General features: G+C 44.9%; 1 protein-coding gene across 1 annotated transcript in view; it reads right to left on the bottom strand.

Moving 5' to 3' along the window:
• The window catches only part of LOC145358786 (transducin-like enhancer protein 1), a 215,486-nt gene that overhangs the window by 156,322 nt on the left and 43,285 nt on the right, over positions 1–15,879 (bottom strand). The window contains exon 4 of the mRNA XM_080213073.1: positions 9,378–9,422. Within this exon, the coding sequence (XP_080069199.1) occupies positions 9,378–9,422 (45 nt within the window). The remainder of the gene's footprint in view (positions 1–9,377; positions 9,423–15,879) is intronic.

The following is a 15,879-nucleotide window of genomic DNA, read 5'->3' as shown; positions in this document are numbered from 1 at the left end:
TCGTAAACCCACACATTTAGCATGGCCAATCCGCATAACGTACACACCTTGGGACACTTAACGGGCAATTTTACCACGGTCAATCCACCTAACCTGGACTGTAGGAGGAAGCTGGAGCACCTGGAGGAAACCCACGCAGACACAGGGAGAACATGCAAGCTCCACACAGGCAGTCACCCAAGGCAGGGATTGAACCCAGGCTCATGGCGCTGCGAGGCAGCAGTGCTAACCACTGTGCCACCCCTGGCCTGGGTTTACTGTAGGCAACTGATAGAGACCGATTTGCCATAATTAATCAACAGCTTCACCATCAACGCGCCGTGCTGCTGCCATGATAGTACAGAGCTAACTAGATGAGTCACAGGAATTGCTAGACGATGAAAGACTACATTCTTACATGAAGAACCAAAGCTGTAAGCACTTGAAATGCAACAGGCAACACGTGAAAGTACCAGGGGCAGGAACGGAGTAGAATAAAGCTTCAATTATTAAGGTCATGCAGTTAAGAGCTCATACCAGCTTCATGCTTCATTTAAAGCTCTGATAGCCCACTAAAATGATCATTTAAGAAACTTTAAAGATACCATCAAATTACCACTGCAGCTTCAATGATACAATAGGGAGTATTAAAGTGCCCCAAGTGTTCATAATAATCACCATTAAAAGAAGTTTACAAATATTTTAATATGCAGTATGAAAACACAATGAATAATTAAGCTGTCACACAAAATAGCTCCTTCACTTGTACAAAATTTCAATAGATTCCACTGTGAGCGAGTCAGCCACAGCACAGTTAGATTTGCGATCCGGCAACCTAATCACCACTTTCCGGGTTTAGAACATACTGGCCACGAGGTGACTTGAGATAATAAATTTTACCTTCACTCACTGACAATCTCAAGTTTCTCCATGGAAACAAAAATTTAAATTATCCTTTCATTCCAGCAGCACCTTTCACAACTTCAATTCCCTAAAGCGTTTTACAACCAGTACCTCTGGACATGTAGCCACTCTTCTCAAGTGGGAAAGGCCACAGCCAATTTTTCACACTGCAAGCCCCCACAAATAACAATGATAAGTGACCAGGGAATATGTTTTTGTGATGTTGCTTGAAGGACACAGGGGAGAACTCTTTGGAATACATTTCTTGCAACAACTCACCAAGGTTCCTTGGACAGCACCTTCCAATCCCATGACCACTTCCACCTAGAAGGACAAGGACAGCAGATACCTGGGAAACCCACCACTTGCAAGTTCCCCTCGAAGCCACTCACATCCAGACTTGGAAATATATCGCTGTTCCTTCACAGTCGCTGGGTCAAAATCCTGGAATTCCCTCCCTAATGGCATTGTGGGTCAACCCACAGCACAAGGACTGCAGCAATTCAAGAAGGCAGCTCACCACCACCTTCTCAATGGGCAACTACAGATGGGCAATTAATGCTGGCCAGCCAGTGTCCATGTACGAATAAAAAAATTAATTGTTTAAAGGGTGACAATAGGCTTACATTAACACTGCAGTGAAGTGATTGAAAATCCCCCAGTTGCCACACTCCTGTGCCTGTTCGGGTACACTGAGGGAGAATTTAGCATGGCCAATGCACCTAACCAGGATGTCTTTCAGACTGTGGGAGGGAACCAAAGCAACCAGAGGAAACCCACGCAGACATGGAGAGAACGTGCAGACTCCACACAGACCATGGGTTCTTTAGATGTAGGGGCCGATTGGGACCATGGATGGCACAGTTGTTAACACTGCTGCCTCACAGTGCCAGGGATCCAGGTTCAATTCCAGCCTTGGGTGAGTGACTTGTGAAATTTGCACATTTCCTTATGTCTGCGTGGGTTTCCTCCGGGTGTACCAGTTTCCTCCCACAGTCCAAAGCTGTGCAGGTTAGGTTGATTAGGCAATTTAGCGTGGCCATGGATGTCAGGGGGGGTTAGCAGGGTAAATTCGAGAGGTTATGGCGATGGGGCCTAGACTCTTGTCGGTGCAAGCTTGATGAGCTAAATGGTCTCCTTTTGCACTGCAGGGATTCTATGACTTCATGTAACAGATCATCTGAAAGACATCACCTCCAACAGTGCAAAGTGCTGCACTGAGAGAGTGTCAGCATAGATTGTGAGCTCAATCCAGATGTGGGTTGAATCCTAAGCCACCGGCTGAGCCACAGCTGGCAACAGTAAATCTAATTCACAGTTTGCTGCCCCACATCCCTCCTCTCTCCCCCCACCCCCCATCTCATTGCTGCATTAGACCTTCTCACAGGTCAAGAATAAAACAAAAGCACGTGTTCAGCATTTCACACAATGTGTTTCCCCCCTAGTGAAAAGCTCAGAAAATTGCTGATTCCTAAAATGGTTCCACAGGCAGTTGGTAACCAAGGGGACTGTCCCACGAGAAGATAGCCTTCCTAGTTCCTATCTAAGCTTGTGGATCAATTACTATTACACAACAACATAGAAATAGTTTGGACAGCCTAGGCTTACATTCCCCAGAGTTTAGAATAGAGAAGGATGATCTAATTGAAAATACATTCCTTAAAGAGTTTGATCAAAATGTGTCTCCTAGCTGGGGAATTTGCAACATGAGGCTACAGTGCAGGAGGCCGCTATCTGGCCCATTAAGTCTGCACTGACTCTCTAAAACAGCATCTTACCCAGGCCTGCATTTACCATGGACAATCCACCTAACCCACACACCTCTGGACTGTGGGAGGAAATCAAAGCACCCAGAGGAAACCCACGCAGACACGGGGAGAATGTGCAAACTCCACACAGACAGTGGTCCGAGGCCAGGATCGAACCCGGGTCTCTGGCGCTGTGAGACAGCAGTGCTAACCACTGTGCCACCGTGTGTCTCAATGCAAGAAGTCAATCCTCTAGGACTGAGATGAGGAGAAATTTCTTCACTTTTAAAGGACCATATTGCTTTGGAATTCTCTACGTCAGAGTAGTGGATGCTCAGTCGTTGAGAATATTCAAGTCAAAGGTTGATTTTTTTTGGATATTACGGAAATCAATGGATACAGAGATCATTCAGGGAGCTGCAGGAGTGATAGGAGACCATCCAGTTGAATGGCTGGGCCTGCTGAACTAGTCCAGTTTCTATTCTCTGTTCTCATGTGATAGGAATTGATAGGACTCGATAAGAGCTCGGCAGGCTGTTTGATTGAGGACAAGTCTAATTCTATTTTCATTGGACATTTATACTTTTATCAACAGAGGTCACAAGATAAAACTGCAAGAGGAAGATGGGCTGACTTTTCCCCTCTCTAGCACGCAGCACAGTGGTTAGCATTGCTGCCTCCCAGCACCAAGGGCCCACATTCGATTCCCGGCTTGGGTCACTGTCTGTGTGGAGTTTGCACATTCTCCCCGTGTCTATGTGGGTTTCCTCTGGGTGCTCCAGTTTCCTTCCACAGTCCGAAAGACGTGATGGTTAGGTACTGTGGCCATGCTAAATTCTCCCTCAGTGTACCTGAGCAGGCACTGGAGCGTGGCGACAAGGGGATTTTCACAGTAACTTCATTGAAGTGTTAACATAAGCCTATTTAGAATCATAGAATCCCCACAGTGCAGGAGACCATGTGGCCCATTAAGTCTGCACCAACCACAATCCCACCCAGGCCCTATCCCCACAACCCCTTGCATTTACCCTGCCTAGTCCCCCTGATACTAGGGGGAAATTTAGCATGGCCAATCCACCTAACCTGCACATCTTTGGACTGTGGGAGGAAACCAGGGCACCTGGAGAAAACCCTGCAGACACAGGGAGAATGTGCAAACTCCATACAGACAGTGACACAAGCCGAGAATCAAACCCAGGTCCCTGACACTGTGAGGCAGCAGTGCTAACCACTCTGCTGCCCAAAACTTGTGACACTAATAAATAAACTTTAAAATAAGAGGGTGCGAAATCCAACAATAGTACCATGTACCGAGGCGAAAATCAGTTAGCTCAGGATGGATCAGTAAGTGAAACTTAAGACATTCTCAGACTATAACTTAGCCCCACCCAGGTCAGAATGAATTAAGCTGGTCACTGAAGTTTGGCAAGAAAGTTCATAAAAGCTGAAGAAAATAAGGAGGGGGAAAAAAAAATCAATATACAAACTGACAAAATGTAAGGCCCTCTTTAAAGGGCTAAAACCCAGAGGATGCAGCAGTTTTGAGGAACAGTCTCCTCCGTATAATGCTAAAGCTGAGTAACTACAGCAGCCACCGCCTCCACACCGTCTGCAAGGTAATCTTTATCGGACACAGTTTCTGGCAACATGCACAATTCTTTTTTCCCCCAACGTTCCAGCAGGATTGAGCCACATATGCAAAATATTACACCAAATACCCTAGGCAACTTGCACAGTAGGGTCACTGACAACACATGTCACATCCGTTTTATTTAGATGAAAAGGAAATTTGATTAGTTGGCCTGAGGTGGGTTGGAATGAGTCAGTGCAGGGCTGTTAGGCATAACGTCACCCAACAAAACATAAGTCGTCAGCACTCTCCACTCTGTGTCCGATAGCCACCACCTAAAACCTCAGTTATCGACCCAATCAAAGCCTGCATGTGTGTGCAGTAAAATGAGAGAGTATTATACTAATGGAGGTGCTGTGTGGTAGAGGAGACACAGGCTCCGGTTCCTGTGATCATTGAGGATCCCAAGGCAGTATTTGAACAGGGAGTTGTTCTCGCATCATGGTTAACATTCTGATCTCAACGGCTAGAAACAGAATACGCAGTTGCTCAACTCGGGAGTTTTGGAATTCTGCCCAGTTAAAAATGCCCACATTTACCTCGCAAACCAAGTCAGAGTCATTCTTTGACTGTGAAAGATGTTGAGTCACAATAAGGCACTTAAAAAAAAGCGTGACTTTTTAAAAAGAGGAGCTCCTTTTAAAAAAAAAATCCCTTTTTTTTGCATCCTTTCAAATTTAATGACCAAACATTGGCTATTTCTATGCCTTTCTCATGGCACAGTGGTTAACGCTGCTGCCTCTCAGCTTGGGCCACTGCCTGTATGGCATCTGTACCTTCCCCCCATGTCTGCATGGGTTTCCTCTGGGTGCTCCGGTTTCCTTCCACAGACCAAAAGACGTGCTGGTTAGATGCATTGGTCCTGTTAAATTCTCCCTCAGTGTACCTGCATAGGCGCTGGAGTGTGGCAACTAGAGGATTTTCTTAGTAACTTCATTGCAGTGTTAATGTAGGCCTACTTGTGACAATAATAAATAAACTTTTAAAAACCTTTCTCAAATTTAATGTTTTAAGGAAAGGAAAAAGAACATCCTTCAGGAAGTTCCTTGTGGGAACTTGGTGTCTCTAAATCAGTTGCAGATTATTGTACAACAGCAACTACATGCCAGAAAGTGATATTTCATTGGCTGTGAAGCATTTTGGGTTGTCCTGAGGCTGTGAAAAATGCACACACTATTTCTCGGTCTTCGCTCACTGTGGCCGAGTATCTCACTTCCAATAACATGCTAATGACAGCCATAGCCATTTGCTGCATTTTTAAAACTTCATTCATGGATCGAGGTGTTGGCGGCCACATCAGCACAAATTCTAATCCCTGTCCTCGAGGTGGGGACAGTAAGCTTCCTTCTTGAACAGCTGCAATCCATGTGGTACACCCACAGTGCTTTTGGGAAAGGGAATCCAGAATTCTGACCCAGTGACAGTGAAGGAACGGCGATATATTTCCAAGTCAGAATGACGAATGGCGTGGAAGGGAAGACGATGGTGCTCCTATGTATCTGCTGCCCTTGTCCTTCGAGAGAGTAGAGATCGAGGCCTCCCTGATTGTATACCTCTGCGCTGCTGTCACTTCTGCAGGTGGGATAGAACATAGCCGGGAATGACAATGGATAGTGTCGCAGACATTGTCTGTGAGGTATGACTTCGTGAATATGACGACATCAGGCTGTTGCTTGACTAGTCTGTGAAATCGCTCTCCCAATTTTGGCACAAGATCACAAATGATAGTAAGAGGGTTGACATGTTGGGTATGCAGTTGTCGTTTCCAGTGTCCAGGTCGATGTTGGATTGTCCACGTTCCTTATCCACTTTTCTGTAGCAGTTTGACACAACCAAGGGGCTGACGAGGCCATTTCACCATCAACCACACTGCTGTGGATGTGAAGTCACAGATCGGCCCAACCAGGCAAGGATGGCTGATTTCCTTCCCAAAGGTAATTCAAACCCAGGTCCACAGAGCATTGCCCTGAATTAAAAGTCCAGCGAGAATAACACTATGTTACTGACTCCCCTACATTGTGATTTTCAGGTAAGGATGGGTGCAGTGTGTTCAATGCAAGCTCCATCTTGTGCAGCCATGTCTTCAGTGTTTAGGCAAAGGCCCTTAAAAACAGAGAGACTCTTGGTGACCGCTCAGGAACTTTTCCAAGTCACGCACCGTCCTGACTTAAAACTACATCACCATTCCTGCAACGTCACAGAGTTAAAAACTGGAAACATCCTAACAGCACAGTGGGAGCACCTACACCACATGGCCTGCAGCAGTTCAAAGTGGCTCATTACCACCTCTACAATCTCAAGGGTATTAAATGGTGGCCTTGCCAGCGACATTCACATCCTATGAACTGTTATAACGCAGAGGTTAATCCCCTTTGCTTTGTAATCTTAAATATTTGGGAAGAGGTTAACTGTTCTTCATTAACATTTAGAGGTTCATTATCAGAAAGACCTGAACACTCGTTTCAAGTGAATAATTAACAAGTCATTTTAATCACTCTCAAAAAATATACAAACAGGTTTTGCGGCTTAGGAAAAACCTTTGGAGTTCTTTTGTTGATGGTGATAAACTCTTTCTGATTTGGTACCCTTCTGATAGATAGGTAGAGAGTTCTCTGAAGAGATATTTCAGCTGACAGAGAGCCACTCTTGCCCTGTCTATGTGTTGAGAGCTGGCAGCTTCTCAGTTCCACTCAATTGAACGGAACTCAACTACTGAACTGACAAACTGAACTCAACTGAATGTAGGCAATTGAGTTCCTATTTTTATATCTCTGATGACTTATCCATCTTCGTCATCAGGATTGGTCTGATACTGTCAGCAACAGCAAATTTAAATTTAATAGAGTCCTGATCCTGAGTACCTTCTTTAACTGATGGGCTATCAAAAGCCTGCAACCAAGGTGACCTGATGCTTGGTCCTAGTTACGATTGTTGCAATCTGTGTACCCTGTGTACATTCACACACCAAATACAAAACCAGCTTTTAAAGGGACCACGCAATGTTCTTTTCCCTCTAGCAGTTTTTACAATTCTTTTACACCTTTATAAACATTCTTTACATCCTCACAAACACAACTTCACAGCAGAACAAATTAAAAAGGGACCTAGGACATGAACCCATCACATTCTAATTTGGAAGAAAGGGTTCTAACAGAGCTAAAACAGCAGATGTTGCCAATAGGCAACATGTGGAAAGGAACACTGGGTTCCTCTGGTTGTTGGTGTTAGTAATTAACAATTAGCTAAATTTTAAACAGGAAGTTTTGTTAATGGTACAAATCACGATATTTAAGTTAGAAGGGCATACACATCTCTGTCCTCTTTGGTGAGGATCAGCTTTCCATACAGGAGTGTTTTGAGTTTATTGAGTATACATGTATTTTAACCATCACCAAAAAAATTGCCATCTGCTTTCCAGAAGCTCCCTGGTTTGATTCTGGAATGTGCCAAAACTAATCTCAGAGGAAGAGCGTTAAGGGGCAGGATAAGGAATGAAGATAATTGTGCTATATTGGGATGGCTAGTGGTAGCATTGTTGGATTATTAATCCAGGAACTCAGCAAACATTCTGGGGACTGCAGTGGTGGAATTTGAACACAATTTTTTTTTAAATCTGGAATTAAGAATCTACTGATGACCCTGAAACTATTGTTGATTGTCGTAAAAACCCATCTGGTTCACTGATGCCCTTTAAGAAAGGAAATCTGCCGACTTACCAGGTCTGGCCTACACATAACTCCAAAGCCACAGCAATGTGGCTGACTCTCAACTGCCCCAAGGCAACTCGAGATGGGCAATAAATGCTGGCCAGCCAGTGATGCCTCTGTCCCACAAATGAAGAAAACAAATGTGTTGTCATCCTCTCAGAGAGGATGAGTTATGGATCCTACACATCATCTGTACCCAGGAACCCTTGCTGAGTGTAAATAACTGTTTAGTGACGTGGCTGTGTACACTAAGAATAGTCAAATAGCAGTCACTGTTACAATTGTACAGGGTGTAGGTGATACACATCTGGAATATTATACCCAGTTTTGGTCTCTTTATTTGAGGAAGGATGTGGAGGCATTGGTGGCAGTTCAGAGATTCATCAGATTGGTGGCAGTTTGATGTATGAGGAGAGATTAAACAGTTTGGGTTTATACTCACTGGAGTTTAGAAAATCTGATTGAGTTATATAAAATTTTGAAAAGGAATTGATAAAGTAAGCATAGATTAAATGTTTCCTCACGTGGGGCATTCTCAAACAAGGGGTCACAGGGTATAGGTTGAGAGGCAATAGATTTAAAACTGTGATGAGGAGGAACTACTTCTCAAAGGGTGGTGAATTTGTGAAACTCACTGCCCCACAGCGCAGTGGACTCTGAATTGTTTAGTGGTTTCAAGGGGATAGATGTATTTCTAATAAAAAAAGGATGAGGGGATATGGAGAACAGGTGAGATTTGAAACCAGGGAGAGATCAGCCATGATCTGAATGGCAGAGTTGGTTTGAAGGGCTGAATTTGCCAACCTCTGGTCCTAATTCCCACATTTCTATCATATTAACTTGCGCACCAAGAATGGTGATGGTAGGATGGGACAGAAACCAAACCATACTGTCCTTCAACGGAGAAGGGAAAATGTCGGGAAAACAGGAGGAATTGTCATTTCACTTGACAAAAAGAAAGCAGTACAGGCATGCACTCTCCATATGTTCAACTAAAAACCATCATGTAAATAAAATCACATTTCATAATTAAAAACACACAAGTAGAAAACCACCTTCTCCCTCAGGTTAAGGCCCGCTGATGGCAATTTACTGACTTCTCCCAATTCCGCATTCACCACCAACCCCCCACTTCCCTCTTTAACCCCAGTCCTTTCCATCTGCTCTACAATTACCAGAAAAACTGTTTCCTATCATTACAAAAACGCAATTCTTCCACAATGAATGTGAAACAGCCATCTGCCAACATCCAGGCCTTGTAGGCCAAGCTTTGGGGGAGGAATTGCAAAACCAAATACTGATTTATATTCATACAACCCACATACTCGGTTTCGTGTGTGAACTGCAGATGACAGGCAATTATTCCATTCATTAACCTCATCAAAGGCTTTCATTTCCTCTTGTACTTACTTGTTTATGCATCTCAAGATTGAGGCCATATGACATCTCATAGTACTGAAATAAAACAAAACCACACATTAGCAAAGCAACAAACATTCAAAATGAAAGCCACAGAAACTAGTTTAATGCAACACACAAACGGGGGGTGGAGGGGGTGGCAAATCTACAAATCCCAAATGGCAAGATTTCAACCACCGGTCAATCCATTTAATTCGGAAAGTGTCACACAAGTTCAACAACATTTTCTCAAATTTGTACAAGTCAGTTCTTTATATACAAACTGGGAGGTAAATGGAAATTACATTGTTACATTATGATGTGGAGTTGCTGGCGTTGAACTGGGGTAAACACGGTAAGTAGTCTCAAAACACCAGGTTAAAGTCCAACAGGTTTCTTTGGTAGCACGAGCTTTCAAACTGCTCCCTCTTCATTAGGTAACTCACCTGATGAGGGAGCAATGCTCCAAAAGCTTGTGCTACCAAATAAACCTGTTGGACTTTAATCCGGTATTGTGAGATTGTTAGATTAAGGAATCGGGTTTAAGAGTAAAGTCAAATAATGGTTCAGTTCAGGTCCAGAGATCTTGCAACTCTGTAGGACATTGAATCTGGGATTTTCAGACTCATAGAACACAGAACACCACACCACAGAACAGGCCCTTCGGCCCACGATGTTGCGCCGACCAGTTAAAAAAAAAAATGACCCTCTAACCTAAACCAATCCCTTACCATCCATAAACCTATCCACGGATCTCTTAAACGCCCCCAAACTAGGCGCATTTACAACTGCAGCAGGCAGGGCATTCCAATCCCTCACCACCCTCTGGGTAAAGAACCTACCCCTGACATCCGTCCTATAACTACCACCCCTTAATTTAAAGCCATGCCCCCTCGTGCTAGCTTTCTCCATCCAAGGAAAAAGGCTATCACTGTCCACCCTATCTAAACCTCTAATCATCTTATACGTTTCAATAAGATCCCCTCTTAGCCGCCTTCTTTCTAACGAAAACAACCCCAAATCCCTCAGTCTCTCCTCATAGGACCTCCCCTCCATACCAGGCAACAGCCTGGTAAACCTCCTCTGCACCCTCTCCAAAGCCTCCACATCCTTCCTGTAATGCGGGGAGCAGAACTGCACACAGTACTCCAAGTGCGGCCGCACCAGAGTTTTGTACAGTTGCAACATGACGCTGCGACTCCTAAATTCAATCCCCCTACCAATAAACGCCAAGACACCGTACGCCTTCTTAACAACCTTATCTACTTGATTCCCAACTTTCAGGGATCTATGTACACATAAACCTAGATCCCTCTGTTCATCCACACTATTCAGAGTCCTCCCGTTAGCCCTATACTCGACACATCTGTTATTCCTACCAAAGTGAATTACCTCACACTTCTCCGCATTAAACGCCATCCGCCACCTCTCGGCCCAGCTCTGCAACCTGTCCAACTCTCCCTGCAAACTATGACATTCTTCCTCACAATCTACCACACCTCCGACTTTGGTGTCATCAGCAAATTTACTAATCCACCCAACTATACCCTCATCCAGATCATTAATAAAAATTACAAACAGCAGTGGCCCCAAAACAGATCCCTGAGGCACACCACTCATAACTGAACTCCATGACGAATACTTACCATCAACCACCACCCTCTGTCTCCTATCTGCTAGCCAATTCCTGATCCAATTACCGAGATTACCCCCAATCCCATACATCTGCATTTTCTGCAGAAGCCTACCATGGTGAACCTTATCAAACGCCTTACTAAAATCCATATACACCACGTCCACTGCCTTACCCCCATCCACCTCTTTGGTCACTTTCTCAAAAAACTCAATAAGGTTAGTAAGGCACAACCTATCCGCTACAAAACCATGCTGACTATCTCCAATCAATTCATTACTCTCCAAATAACCATAAATTCCATCCCTAATAATTTTTTCTAAAACCTTGCCCACAACAGAAGTAAGACTCACCGGTCTATAATTCCCGGGGAAGTCTCTGTTCCCCTTCTTAAACAATGGGACAACATTCGCTATCCTCCAATCTTCCGGCACTGTACCGGTGACCAACAATGACCTGAAGATCAGAGCCAGAGGCTCTGCAATAGCCTCTCTTGCCTCCCAGAGAATCCTAGGATAAATCCCATCTGGCCCAGGGGACTTATCTATTTTCAAACCCTCAAGAATATCCAGCACATCCCCCTTATCAACCGCAATACTGTCTAGTTTACACCCCTGTAACCCAGTGTTCTCCTCAGCTACATTTATGTCCCCCTGCTTGAACACCGAAGAGAAATATTGGTTCAATGCCTCTCCAATCTCTTCCGGTTCCACACACAACTTCCCTCTGCTGTTTGTAACTGGCCCTAATCTTGCCCTAACCAACCTTCTGTTCTTAACATATCTATAGAACGCCTTAGGATTCTCCTTAATCCTATCAGCCAAAGTCTTCTCATGTCCTCTTTTAGCCCTTCTTAACTCACTCTTCAACTCCCTCCTAGCCAATCTAAAGCTTTCTAGTGCACTACCTGAGCCCTCAAGTCTCATCCGAACATAAGCCTCCTTTTTCTTTTTAACCAGCATAAAGGAGGTTTGGCCACCCTCTTTGGGGATTTTCTCTCATCAACAAACCAGGGTGGCCAACTGCAATTAAATGTATACAAAAAGAAAATTACTGCGGATGTGGGAATCGGAAACATGCTGGAAAATCTCAGCAGGTCTGATAGCATCTGTGGAGAGAGAACAGACCCAATATTTTGAGTCAGCTCTGACAAAGGATCATCCAAACTCAAAATGTTAGCTCTATTCTTCCATTACAGATGCTAAAGTTATTTACTAATCAAAAGTAGGCTTACATTCACACTGCAATTACATTACTGTGAAAATCCCCTAGTTGCCACACTCCAGCACCTGTTCGGGTACACCGAGGGTCAATTTAGCACGGCCAAGTCACCTAACCTGCACATCTCTGGATCGTGGGAGGAAACCTGAGCACCCGGAGAATGTGTAAACTTCACACAGACAGTGATCCAAGCTGGGAATCAAACCCGCATCCCTGGAGCTATGGTGCAGCAGTGCCCACAACTGTGCCACCATGCCTCCCCATGCTGTCAGGCCTGCTGAGATTTTCCAGCATTTTCTACAATTAAATGTATTCGTGGAGGTTTCATCACATGACTTGTCCCCCATGCTCCAGCCATCATAAGAACATAAGAAATAGGAGCAGGAGTAGGCCATCTAGCCCTTCGAGCCTGCCCCGCCATTCAATAAGACCATGGCTGATCTGTCGTGGCTCAGTTCCACATTCCCGCCCTCTCCCCATAACCCTTAATCCCCTCTCTTATCAAAAACCCATCAACCCGCATCTTAAAAATATTTAACGAGGCAGCCTCCACCACCTCAACGGGCAGAGAATTCCAGAGATTCACCACCCTTTGAGTGAAGAAGTTCCTCCTCAACTCCGTTCTAAGCCACCCCCCCTTTATCTTGAGGCTGTGCCCCCTAGTCCTACTATCCTTTCTGAGCGGGAAGAGTCTCTCCACCTCTATCCTATCCATCCCATTCATCATCTTATACGTCTCAATGAGATCTCCCCTCATTCTTCTAAACTCTAACGAGTACAAGCCTAGTTTATTCAGCCTCTCCTCATAGCTCAACCCCCTCAACTCCAGCATCAGCCTAGTAAACCTCCTCTGCACTCCCTCCAAGGCCAAAATATCCTTGCGTAAGTGCGGCGACCAAAACTGCACACAGTACTCCAGCTGCGGCCTCACCAATGCCCTATACAGCTGCAGCAAGACCTCTCTACTTTTATATTCAATCCCCCTTGCTATGAAGGCCAGCATCCCATTCGCCTTCCTGACCACCTGCTGCACTTTTTGCAACTCATGCACAAGGACCCCAAGGTCCCTCTGCACCGTTGCCTGCTGCAGTTTTTCGCCACGTAAGTAATAATCCTTCCTACCATTATTCCTACCAAAGTGGACCACCTCGCACTTGCCAACATTAAATTCCATTTGCCATTTCCTGGCCCATTCGCCCAGCCTATCTAGATCCTTCTGTAGACTCTCCACACCCTCCGCACAATTTGTCTTTCCTCCAATCTTGGTGTCATCAGCAAATTTTGACACCCTACACTCGGTTCCCTCCTCCAGATCATCTATATAAATGGTAAATAGCTGAGGCCCCAGCACCGACCGCTGGGGCACTCCACTAGTCACCAACCGCCAATCCGAATAGCACCCATTGACCCCCACTCTCTGCCTCCTATTTGACAACCAATCCTCTATCCACGCTAACACCCTACCCCCAACTCCATGTCCCCTGACCTTCTGCAATAACCTCCTGTGAGGTACCTTGTCAAACGCCTTCTGAAAATCCAGAAAGACCACATCCACCAGCTCTCCTCTATCCACCGTCCTAAACACATCCTCATAGAACTCCAGTAAATTTGTCAGACACGCCAACACGTCCATTCCTCTGATGCATTAGCTTCCAGGGCCAAGTAAAAGCATAAAGGATCTACCCTACTGCTTGGTACATAACTGAGGCAAACAGCCTCTCCCTCCCACCCACACCCCACATTTCAGTTTCAATTCTTTAATATCAAAGAAAATAACAAAAAAACTCTTTTAATGTCCTCATGATCTTCCTTCTAGGGTTGTGAATCCTGGAAGGTTGGCAACCCTAATCCAAACCTCTACCACTCAGATATGTTCCTTTTGAGATTGTCAGTTCAGGCTCACTGGGTAAATGAAGGTCCAAAGTTTGAGACTCAAACTCTGTTAATTCCTCACCCTCCATTGTGGCAGCAAAGTGGGTGAGAACATAAGAAATAGGAGCAGGAGTAGGCCATCTAGCCCTTCGAGCCTGCCCCGCCATTCAATAAGATCATGGCTGATCTGAAGTGGATCAGTTCCACTTACCCGCCTGCTCCCCTTAATTAATCCTTAATTCCCTGATCGATCAGAAATCTACTGTGGCTTAAATATATTTAGCGAGGCAGCCTCCACCACTTCAACGGACAGAGAATTCAAGAGATTCACCACCCTTTGAGTGCAGAAGTTCCTCCTCAACTCCGTTATAAACTGCCCCCCCCCCCCGCCCCCTTATCTTGAGGCTGTGCCCTCTAGTTCTGCTATCCTTTCTAAGCGGGAAGTATCTCTCTACCTCTACCCTATCTATCCCCTTCATTATCTTGTCAATCTCTATAAGATTCCCCCCTCAGCCTTCTGAACTCCAACAAGTACAGGCCCAATCTACTCAATCTCTCCTCATAGGCTAACCTCCTCATCTGAGGGGAATCATCCTTGGGTCCTGGTTATTGTCCCAAAATCACAGAATTGCTATGGTGCAGCAGGGGCCATTTCAGCCAGTCAGATGCTAGCCACACACTCCCTCATCAATAAAGGTAGTAAGGTGGCTCCAGGGACCTGGGTTCAATTTCTTGGGTGACTGTCTGTGTGGAGTCTGCATGTTCTATTCATGTCTGCGTGGGTTTTCTCCATGTGCTCTGGTTTCCTCCCATAGTCCAAAGATGTATAGCTTAGGTGGATTGGCCATGCTAAATTGCTCTTTAGTGTCCAAAGATGGATAGATTAGGTGGATTAGCCATGGTAAATATGTAGGGTTAAAGGGATGGGGTGGGGTAAAGAGGGCCTGGATGAGACTCTCGGTCAGAGTCAGTGCAGACTCAATGGGCTGAATGGCCCCTGCTGCACTGTAGGGATTCTATGACTTCAGGACCCAAGGGTGATTTCTCTCACTGTTTTGCTGCCACTACGAAAGGCAGGGAATTAACAGAGTTTGAGTCTCAAATCTTGGACTTCAGTTACCCAGTGAGCCTGAACCAACAAACAATCTCAAATGGCATACAAAAGTAAGGCCATTCAGCCCAGAGTCTGTTCTGCAACATGTGCGATATTATGTATGCCCTGGAGTCTGACATGTGCCAACAGCCCTAAGCACAAAGCAGACACCCAAAAGGGACAGGAGTGCCCAATTTGGGTGAAATGTTTAGCTGTAGCCAGACTGTGGGTGGTAGATAACGTCAGAAACTTATTCCAAACACTTGTTTCCCTGAAACAGAACATCTGCAATCTCACTCAGATCATCTTTTGTAAAAATCTAATTTTTCTCAGAAATAAAACTTTTGAGGTTCTGTTTTTTCAGGAGCTGTTGGACAAACACTGGATCGCCATATCCCAAGGGTGCTGCCATTTGCCTCGAGAACTAGGTCAAATTAAAAGGCATATCCAGGTAACAAAGAGAGAGTCTGTTTCCGATTATCACAGCCCATAGTTCAATTCAATATCCCAACGAGGATCCTACTTAGGCAGCAGACTTTGTTTTAGACTTTAAAAACTGTCAGACAAACATATCAAGCACCAAGAGGACAATTTTCACAAATTATTTTATCTATTTTATTGTTTGCCACTCCTATGCTGAGCAACATTAATTGTCTTACATAATGGCCCTTTTATAACCAACTATAAAGATTATC

This window comes from Carcharhinus amblyrhynchos, chromosome 26 (assembly GCF_965287045.1).
Source record: "Carcharhinus amblyrhynchos chromosome 26, sCarAmb.v2.hapA, whole genome shotgun sequence".
In the NCBI taxonomy this organism is placed as follows: Eukaryota; Metazoa; Chordata; class Chondrichthyes; order Carcharhiniformes; family Carcharhinidae; genus Carcharhinus; species Carcharhinus amblyrhynchos.
Note: the sequence above shows the minus strand (reverse complement) of the source record. Positions and strands in the feature narration are given on the sequence as shown.